Source organism: Eutrema salsugineum, unplaced genomic scaffold, assembly GCF_000478725.1.
Source record: "Eutrema salsugineum unplaced genomic scaffold, Eutsalg1_0 scaffold_11, whole genome shotgun sequence".
NCBI classification, from domain to species: domain Eukaryota; kingdom Viridiplantae; phylum Streptophyta; class Magnoliopsida; order Brassicales; family Brassicaceae; genus Eutrema; species Eutrema salsugineum.
In genome coordinates this window covers 1,554,754-1,565,888 of record NW_006256901.1, presented here as the reverse complement: position 1 = coordinate 1,565,888, position 11,135 = coordinate 1,554,754, and the positions used below count along the sequence as shown (strand labels likewise).

At 37.4% G+C, this 11,135-nt stretch overlaps 2 protein-coding genes across 2 annotated transcripts; both read left to right on the top strand.

The window, feature by feature from the left end:
- LOC112089929 lies at positions 1-2,567 on the top strand. The gene is made up of 6 exons (XM_024160796.1): positions 1-766; positions 998-1,169; positions 1,749-1,928; positions 2,018-2,105; positions 2,224-2,478; positions 2,535-2,567. Exons 1-6 carry the CDS (start codon positions 1-3, stop codon positions 2,565-2,567), a joined length of 1,494 nt encoding a protein of 497 aa, XP_024016564.1.
- A 6,369-nt stretch (positions 2,568-8,936) lies between these two features.
- Positions 8,937-10,544, top strand: LOC18026257 (feruloyl CoA ortho-hydroxylase 1). Its single transcript, XM_006409206.2, has 2 exons — positions 8,937-9,516; positions 9,848-10,544. Exons 1-2 carry the CDS (start codon positions 8,987-8,989, stop codon positions 10,416-10,418), a joined length of 1,101 nt encoding a protein of 366 aa, XP_006409269.1. The 5' UTR covers positions 8,937-8,986; the 3' UTR covers positions 10,419-10,544.
- Positions 10,545-11,135: the final 591 nt, after the last annotated feature.

Below are 11,135 nucleotides of genomic sequence, written 5' to 3'. Positions count from 1 at the left end.
ATGTATCAGAGCGAGAAGACAGCAGCGGCTATGAGATGGCATGATGAACACCAAGCCAAGGATGGAGAAATGTCACATCCCTCTGATGCTGCTGAGTGGAAATATTTTCAAGATCTACATCCTCAGTTTGCTGAAGAACCCCGAAATGTTTATCTTGGATTATGTACAGATGGGTTTAATCCATTTGGCATGTCTCGTAATCATTCTTTATGGCCTGTGATTTTGACCCCATATAATTTACCTCCTGGTATGTGCATGAAGACAGAGTATTTGTTCCTGACAATATTGAATTCAGGGCCAAATCATCCACGAGCCAGTCTTGATATATTCCTCCGACCTCTTATTGATGAGTTAAAAGATCTATGGTCTACTGGAGTGAATGCATATGATGTGTCCCTGAAACAAAACTTTAATTTAAAAGCTGTGCTGCTGTGGACGATAAGTGACTTTCCAGCATACGGTATGTTATCAGGATGGACTACTCATGGTAAATTGTCTTGTCCAATTTGCATGGAAGATACAAAGGCTTTTTATCTCCCTAATGGAAGGAAGACATGTTGGTTTGATTGTCACAGAAGGTTTCTTCCACAAGATCATCCATTAAGAAAAAATAAAAAAGACTTTTTGAAGGGTAAAGGCATGAGTGACTACCCACCAGAGTCTTTGACTGCTGAGCAAATATATTCTGAGCGGATAGAATCTGTGAATCCTGGTAGAACATTTGAGTGCGGTGGAAATGGTCATGAAAAAAAGAAGGCTGGATATGGTAAGTGGCACAACTGGCACAAAGAAAATATTTTCTGGGAGTTGCCGTACTGGAGGGACCTTAATCTCTGGCATAATCTTGATGTGATGTATATAGAAAAGAATTTTTTTGACAACATCATGAATACTCTTATGAGTGTGGGGGGTAAATCAAAAGACACAATCAAGTCAAGATTGGATATACAACGATTCTGTGATCGGGCACACTTACATGTTAATGGTAATGGTGCAGCTCCTTTTCCTATATACACATTGCAAGAAGCTGACAAAAGAAGATTACTAGAATGTGTGAAAGCGGTACAATTCCCAGACGGTTATGCATCTGATCTAGCTAGTTGTGTTGATATAGAGAAGGGAAAACTTTCTGGTATGAAGAGTCATGACTGCCATGTTTTTATGGAGCGGTTACTTCCGTTTATCTTTGCAGAACTCCTAGATCGGAACGTTCACCTTGCATTATCAGGTACGAACCTATTCTTTTGCGCAATTATATCTCTACAATATGATTACTATATAAACAAACTAACTAATTTATTTGAAATATTGTAGGGATTGGATGTTTTTTTCGTGACTTATGTTCTAGAACTTTGCAAAAAAATCGCGTCCAAATTATGAAACGAAACATAGTACTAATCCTATGCAACTTGGAAAAAAACTTTCCACCATCATTTTTTGATGTAATGGAGCATCTGCCTATACATCTGCCATACAAAGCTGAACTTGGAGGGCCTGTACAGTATAGGTGGATGTATCCTTTTGAAAGGTTTTTCAAGAAGTTGAAAGCAAAAGCAAAGAACAAATGATATGCGTCAGGATCGATTGTTGAATCATATATCAATGACGAGATCGCTTATTTTACAGAGCATTATTTTGCCACACATATACAAACAAAATCAAGGTTATGTCCTCATTATATTCATAAATAATTATAGGGTTAGAAGATAACAAATTCTACTAATAAAACTTTTGTCTTGTTTGTTCAGGCTAACAAGATTCAATGAAGGTGAAGTCCCAATCTTTACCGTCCCTGGAGTTCCTGCTATATTTACTCATATAGGTCGTCCTAGTGGGCAAATGCACGAAATATGGCTTTCAGAAGAAGACCATCAAATTGCACATGCATATGTTTTGCGAAATTGCGAATATTTTCAGCCATTTGAGAAGTATATAGAATTAACATTATTAGATTCAACATGTTTACTAGATTCCACATGAGTTCTCATATAAACATGTATGTGTCTGTCTTGTACAGAATGTTTGAAGATTATATATGTGCAAAATTTCCAGATCTTTTCACAAAAGATCTCGCTGCAAAACGAGCCGCCGAATATCCAGCATGGGTGAAAGATTATATATGCTTAACTCTAATTCATATACATATAGCAATATATATATATATATATGTATATTGCATACTATCTAATTTAAAAGCGATAACATTCATGTATATATATGCAGGTAACTTACTGGAATACCACGAATTCTTTTCCAATTTGGGTTCAAGATATAATTCATGGGCCAGTGAATAAGGCTAAAACGTGGCCCATCTACTTCACTAGGGGATATTTGTTTCATACGCAGAAGCATAGTGTGGGCCGAAAAACCTGTAACTATGGGATATGTGTGAAAGGAGAAAATTATACGGATGCATCTGATGAAGCCGATTTCTATGGAATCTTAACTGATATCATACAACTCGAGTACGAGGGAATGGTAAATTTGAAAATTACACTTTTTAAATGTAATTGGTATGACCCTGTTATTGGTAGAGGCACACGAAGAAACAATGGTGGCGTCACTGACGTTAATTCATCAAGAAGATACAATAAGTACGAACCATTTATCCTAGGTATGTTGATACATATATATATATATATACTTAAAATATATATGTTTTTTTGTTGAAAGAATATTTTTATTTTGCTGATCTTCCACAGCTTCTCAAGCTGACCAAGTTTGTTATATTCCCTATCCATACCGAAAGAAACCGAAGCAATTGTGGTTGAACGTGGTAAAAGTAAATCCAAGAGGAAACATTAATGGAGATTATGAAGAGAAAGAACCAACTCTTTTACAACAAGTAAATGATGATGCTATAATGCTGACTACAATTGAGGATCTTGTGGTCGATAATCGAGTACTCGGAGTAAACTCCATAAATCTTGATTTTGATGTTGAAGATGCAGAACCAGCTGATGAATTTCAGTGTAACTTATCATCCTCAGATGATGATGAAGATGAAGATGAACCTTACTAATTATTTTGTTTAAACTAGTTGATAATATGATGAAGATTAAGATGAACATTACCAATTTCATTTTTTTTTTAAATTGTTTAAATCATTTGATATTAGTTGATATTATCAATTTAACTAAATCAAAATTAAACCAGATTAAGATTAATCTTAAAACCAAAATTAAACCATAAAACTAAACCATATCAAACCAGATTAAAATTTGGTTAACCCATAAAACCTAATTAAACCATACTTAACCAAAATTAACCCACTAACCCTAAATTAACCCGAAGCCCACTAACTAAATCCTAAGCCCACTAACTAAAATTAACCCACTAACCCTAAATTAACCCGAAGCCCACTAACTAAATCCTAAGCCCACTAACACTTAACAAAATTTCTTCTTCCCTCTAGTCGATCTAAACGACTAAACCCTAATTCCTCTTTCTCTTCTCTCGATCATTCCGCCTCTTCTCTCACACCGATTCTCTCTTCTCAACCTGTTTTTCGATTCTAAATTCTAACCCACACCGATTCTCTCTTATCTTCACTCTTTCTCTCTTCTCCACCGATCCGAAACCCACAAACCGATGGTTACTCGTCGTTCGAAGAAAGGAAGAGGAGGTGGAAAGGCATCGACTGCAAAGATGCCTCTCCCAAGTCGATACGCCTTCACTCCGTCGCCGTCTAACCAGTCTCCACCACTGCTTCAGCCGGAGAGGGCACCGTCGATCTCGGTGAGAGATTATCCACCACCGACGCATCTGTTCCAGAACCGCAGCCAACATCAAAGCTCTTCTCTGCCGCTTAATGCTCCGTCGACTCAACCGCCTCAACCCCGAAGCTCCCATAACTCCGAACACCGACCAGCCGCAATCTCTGAAGAAGAAACATCTCCGCATGCTGAAGGGACTTACTCGCACTCCCATGAAGGCCACAACGACGGTGAAGAAGCTCTATTCAGCCCCGATCTCGCTCCTGACCATCAGAGAATCCTGAACGCTTTTCTTACACAACCAGGAAGGGAAGCTTTCACCACAGTGCTATCTCCTTTACCGAAGCCTAATACAACATGGTAATGCTTTCATTTTCAGCTTGTATTGCTTAGTTTAGTTGTTTAGGTTTGAACTTGATTGGGTGTGGAACTCGGATTAGGTTTCAACATGGTATGCGACTTCATTGCTTAGTTTACAAATTTAGGTTTGGAACTTGATTTTAGGTGTTGTATGCGAATTCGTTGCTTAGATTAGGTAACAATTATGTATGTTTTGATAACTGGTAACTTGTTTGTATCTGACTTTGTAGGTTTGGTCGGGACAAATCTAAACTTACCCGAAAGATCACCAAGATCTTTACAAACAAGTTCGACGGTCCCTTTTACAGCTGGACCTGTGTGCCTCGAGAGAGACAAGAACGGTACTTCATTGAATTTTCGGTAAGTATTTCATTCTTATTCTCATTTGTTTCTTTGATGATTTTCAGTCATTTTAGGCATTTGAAGCAGTTGTTTGTTTGAGTCGTTTGAGTTATTTATAGCAATTGTTTGTTTGCTTCATTTGAAGTTATTGAGGCATTTCATTCTTTGAGTTAGTTGAGGCATTAGATTAGATGTTTCTTAGTTTAGGCTCGCTTAAAAGATCTTCTACTCATTTGATTCATTTGAGGCATTTTAGGCATTTGTGGCATAAGACTTCATCGTTTCTTCTCCTTTGATTAATTTGACTTGTTTTTTTCACTCGCTAATACCATTTTCTATGTTTCTAATGTAGAAAACACACACCTGGGATCCATTAGTAACCGGTGTTGTCCAAGAAAAGTTTGAGAGCATTTGTCTCAATCGGATGAAGGATATGGTGAGCAAGGCAAGGACTACTCGGGAGCAGCCCAACTGGATTGGCGACACTCTCTGGAAACAAATGAATGAATACTGGAACACTGAAGAAGCCAAGGAAAAGAGTGCCACTACATCAGCTGCAAGGATGTCTGAACGTGATGGTCTTGGACCTCATGTCCACTTCTCAGGCCAGAAGTCGTACATACAAATCCAACAAGAGATGGTTAGTTCTCTTCCCTTTTCATTCATCACTTATGTCTATACATCTTTAAACTCTTTTGTTTGACTTTTTTTTTCATTGCAGGAAGAAGAACTTGGAAGGCCGGTGAGTCTTGGTGAAGTTTTCATCAAGACTCATACAAAATCGGATGGCACTTTTGTAGACCGAAAGTCCAAGACGCTGGCTGAAGCGTATAAGAAGAAACTGGAAGAAAAGATGGCTGATCTTGGGGTAGATTCCGAGACTTCAGATGGTACATCACCGCCTGTGGTGCTGTCCGTAGAAGAGGAAAATGAACTCTTTCTTCAGGTAAATACTTTTTTTACATTGTCTTTTATGATATGCTTTTATTCTTTGGATTTTGACAGTTCTGTTATTCTAATACTGTTTTGCAGGCGACTTTCACAAATGAAAGAGGCATTCCTTATGGAATTGGAAGCCTCTCACAAACGACTGGAAAAAGGAAGTACCCAGGAACCTCGGCAACATACAAGGGTCTCGAGGAGCAGCTTCAAGAAGCTCAACGCCTAATAGAAGAACAAGCAGATCAGAACTCAAGGCGTGAGGCAGAGCTTCTCAAAGTTTCTGCTGAGCAACAAGCCAGAATCGACAAGTTAGCTCTGGTGGAAAGGTACTTGACTCAAACTGATCCAGGGTTCTTAGATTTTGTGGCTGCAAATCAAGTTTCAAGTAATCCAATGCCTTCACCTAATCACTCTACAACTCCGTAGGTTCTGGTTGGCCTCTGTTTTTCTTTGCTCCTTTATTCTCTTTAAGAACTTATCACAATGATATGCTATGTATTATTTGGGTATTTTGATCACAATGTTTTGGTACAATGTCTATTTTGGTATTTTGGAACAATGCCTATGTTTAATGTAATATATATTTGCTTTTACAAGTTCTTCTAATTATTTGATTTCGAGTTTAGCTTTTTGGTGTAATGAACAAATTTGATCAAATGAAAATAGGAAATATAATGGATTACCAAACCTGAATCCGTTTGATCTATGTAGTCGCAAATTCGTCACAACTTCGTCGTAAAGTAGTGACGACTTCGTCAGAAATCAGTCGTTAAACCATAACAAAACATCACGTTTTTGGTGATATCAGTCTTCAAACAGTCGCTAAAGTGAAAGCAAAGTAGTCATGATTCAGTCGTTATATACTGCGACTATTTTGCGACTGAATTTTCACGACCACTAAGCAGTCGCAAAATGGTCACAAAGTTCGCAACTAATTAGCGACTGCATTACACGACGTTCCGACGACCGAATCAAAAGTCGCTAATTAGTCATAACTGCAGTCACTTATTAGTCGTTAAATTAACTACTAAGTGCCGACTATTTAACGACTGAATGACGTAGTCGTTAAGCAGTCGCGAATTAGTCATTAGTTTGCGACTGATTAGCGATTCTTTATTTTAGTGACGTTAAATTAACGACTAATTTGTTTAGTCACTACTCAGTCGCAAAACCACTTATAGCGACTGATTTGCGATTGATTTGTTCGTCGCTAAAAACCTGTTTTCTTGTAGTGCCTTCGCTTTGTTTGGATCCATGATGCTTGGCTTGTAGAGACAGAGAAGCTCAAGATGAGCGATCAATCCTTCTCGCCACATTAGGTAATCACCAGATCCATCAAATTTATCGACATCGTACTTAGATGACGACGACATCGCACCAGATCGCTGAGCTGCTGTGGAACCTGGATCTGATACTACTTGTTGGTAAACCATCTCCGATCACTTCTATGAAGTCGCCGATTAAATTCCGATCACGATTCTAATTTGAATTAAGAACTAGATTGAACTTGCGAAAATAAAAAACAACATCAAGAAATTAACGTGTTCGGCCTCCACCGTCAATGCGACTGCAGCCTACTCACGCCGGGACCGCTTTCCTGAAAATCCATTACGTCGGAGAATATTACAGAGTTTCTCGAGATTTTCTCTCACTTGTTACAGATTGTTCACTCTCTCACTAGAACTCTCTCTACAAGAAAGAAATCTCTCACTCTACACGATACACTCTCGCAAGCCAGCTAAGTATACCGATGCTTGAAGACGCCGTTCACCGTTGACCTTAAATCCTTTGCAACTTAACGTCGGCTTTGACTTATCCGAGATGAAGAAGACCAGAGCTAGGCGACGTCGTTTCCAGCTTCACCCTTAGAAGCCCAACACACAACCTCCGAGGCCCAAATGATCTAAGTCCATTAAGCTCAACAAAGTATTAGCACTGTTTCTGGCAATTGAATTCGTAATTAACTTTATAAATCCTACCCAACAGTAAAGCGTACCCAACACTAGGCCAACAGATTCAAGAAACATGGACGGGTGGAAAAACGAGATCAAAATGGCCGTGGAATCATCATCATCCATTAGAATCTAGTGACAATCACATCATTTTTCCCATACTCATTTTCTGCAATGGCTTTGTGTATTGCTAACCTTTTACATCCTCTTTACTTTCTTAACGCTATACGATCACGTGCAGAAGGAAATAAAAAAATACCATCAATGACATTATTTTGAGTATCACATTTGTAGTTAAACAGAGTTTACCTACAACTACACAAGTGATACTCCGGAAGTTTTAGATAAGCTTTTCCAAGTTGATCCCCTTAACAATAATATCATATCGAGCACATGTGTTTCAAAAAAAGTTTTTAGATAAACTTAATGCTTCCATTTAATGAGCTGTGTAATAAGCTTGTGCCCATGTCAATCAATCAAAAACAGTTTTTTCATAACAAAATAACCAAAACTATTTGCGCACACCAAACAAAAGAAAACGAAAACAACTATTAACATCATAGGAAAGAGTAACACGTATCCATGCGAATGGAATGGTACGACCAAAGAGTTGCCCAACCAAGTTGCCTTGGCCCAGTGGTAATTTCTAAATGGGAGAGTCTTGGGTTTGAGTCCCCTTGCCACCTAACCGCATTTCAAATTTGGAATATTTCCACCCAATTGCAAAACCTCGTGGGATTAATCTTTGAACCTAAACAACTTTTGGGATGTTCCATGTCAAACAAAAAAAAGGGTTGCCACCAACAGAGGAAAAAACACATTTATATAAGATTAAAGCGAAACAAAAAAATTGGAAACGTCATGACTACTAGTCCTCAGGATCAGGATTCGCTCTTCTGCTCTTCCGCCTTTTGAGACAAGGTTTGATCAGACGTTTCTTTCGCTTATTGGCAAGAAGAAGTGCCCTTTTGCTGCAAGCAGAACAAGGTGGAGACGGCATTACTGGTTCTGGTCTCATGCTGAGGCCATCGAGAGGGCTTCCTCCAGTTGATAGGCTTTTCCAAATCCATATTAGGTTTGTATCCACATTTAAAACCATCGAGATCTTAATAGATTACAAATAATCATCTTACCATGTTATTTTTTTATTTGTCAAAACATCAATATCCTTGAAAAAAAAGAAATGTTATATTTTTTTGCTTATAAATATAGAACGAAATTTTTTTGTCTTAAATATTACTGTAAATCTATTATAAACAGCAGTGGTTGGAAATAGAAATGAGGAGTACTATAACTGCCAAGAGCAACTAGGTAATACTATGAGTAAAACTTGTAATCCTAAATGGTGTACGTAGTTCTGAGTGTACGTGGAGGAGGAAGGGGATCGCTACATGCTTTCAGACGAAAAACAGTGTCGCGTGTCATTACACTACGTACAATATACATCACCTAAGCTTCGTCGTGGGCCTCTTGAACGTGATTCACGTGTTGCCCAGCTGTCCAAATTAAATGACATGCAATCAATCAATATTTCTTTAACCAAACTGATGATCATGCATGCATCTATTGATCTATATATTAACAACTAGGAGAAAGAATTCAAACTCGCCTTTTCATTATAGATTCTCATGTTAAGAACAAAAGAAACAAAAAAAGAAGAAGAAGAAGAAGAAAATGCCTCCTAACAGACTCAACGACGTCGCCGTTACTGATTTCGTAGTAAACCAACGTAACGGAGTGAAAGGTCTCGTCAACGTTATATCCCCAAAGACATTGCCCTCACGATACATTCAACTTCCGGAGAATAGAGTCACCACTGAGAAACTCATAATAGAAACCGGAAAAGGAAAAGACGGTTTATTATCACCGGTGATTCCGGTAATAGACGTTTCTGACTGGAAAAATCCAAATGTTGCGGAGGAGATCTGCGAGGCAGCCGCAACGTTAGGGTTTTTTCAGATAGTGAACCATGGAGTGTCGGTGGATGAGCTAAACGAGCTGAGAGCTGCTGGTCGTGGCTTTTTCGATTTGCCGGCGGAGGAGAAGAAACGATATTGGAAAGGAAGTTCGGTGTCGGAAACGGCTTGGTACATGACAAGTTTCAATCCTTACGAGGAGGCTAAGTTGGAGTGGAGGGACTTTATCAAGTTTGAGTTTCGTCCCCACTTGGTCGACTTTGCTGCCACGTGGCCTTCTGTGTGCAGGTATACGTACTAGCTATTTGGTTAGATAAATTTCAGAGGTTTATAAATCTAGGCCTTGTGGTTTTAGTTTTTTCAAAATTTGATTTTATGGCCATTGAAACTTTTGGAATATCGTCTTCTTATATAATCGAAAACCTAGTTTTTAAGCAAATTGTCCACACAAACAATGTTTTGGGGTTTTTTGTCTTTAAAAAAAACCATCACTCATCTTTCCTTAAAATTTATATATATTTGTTAGTTTTTGTAAATAACAACAGTTGAAGTTACGTGTAAAGAAATAAGAATAGTTAATGTAGATGAAGGTTTTAACAAGGATATGGATATGTGGCAGGGACGAAGTTGTAAAGCATTCTCATAGGATGAAGCCAATAGGTAAGAATATTCTTGAAATACTAATGAACAATCTAAACGCAAGCATAGACCACTCCAAAGAACAAATCCTAATGGGAACTTTGAGGATGAACATCAACTTTTATCCCGAGTGTCCCGAGCCGAAGCTCGCCGTAGGAACTGGTCGTCACTCCGACATCAACACCCTCACGCTTCTTCTCCAAGACGACATAATAGGCAGCCTTTATGCTCGATACGGTGACAAGTGGCTCCATGTCCCTCCAGTTAGGGGAGCAATTGTGGTTAACATTGGAGACATACTACAGATTTTGAGCAACGATCGGTACAAGAGCGTGGAACATGTGGTGATGGCTAATCAGTTTCTTAGCCGGATTTCGTTTGCGTTTTACTGTGGACCGAATAATGATTCTGCTATCGAGCCACTAGCTGAGGTGCTAGAGAATGGTGAGAAACCATTGTACAAGAGCACTGTATATTCGGATTACATGAAACATTTCTTTGAAAGGCCACATACCGGTAAAAAAACTATCGAATGGATCAAGCTTCCATGAAAAGTAAAAGATGATGCTAAACGCATTTTGTAGTATATTTAATAGTGTTCTTTTATCACTATTCTGTATAGCATATGCATGGAATATTTTTTTTTTAAATCAGTTTATGTTATACAGTTTTTAATATTACTAGATATTTTAACATTCATCTTTTTTAAAAAAAAAATTCTGGACTTGTTCATCTCGATGTCAAACATTATCAAAGTTCCAAGTTGGGTACAAATCTCTTTGTAGTTCTGTTGATAAATTAAACCGATGTAATGAACAAATTAAATTGGATAATGAAAAATAGTTGTTGAGAAAGAAAAAAAAAAAGTGAATTTCATTCGTTAACAATTTTTTCTTAATATCTTTTTCATCATTATTAAAAAAAAATTATAACTTACACCAATAATTATTTCACCTTACAATAACTTAACTACAAAAAGTGTGTTTAAAATCACTTATTTTAAATATTTTCATTACTTACATCATTTATAAAAGTGACTTTGAAAGTGATAATGCAAATATTTTACTTCACTTGTCATAAATATTGTAATTGATTTTAATATGTGTCAGTTGCAAATAATTGATGTTAACTTTTGCATCAGTTAATATAAATGATGTTATTATTTGTATCATTTATAAGTAATTGATGTTAAAATTAAAATCAATCTTTATAAGTGATTCTAATAATTATTTTTGAAATAACTATTTGATTAATGACAAATTTATTAT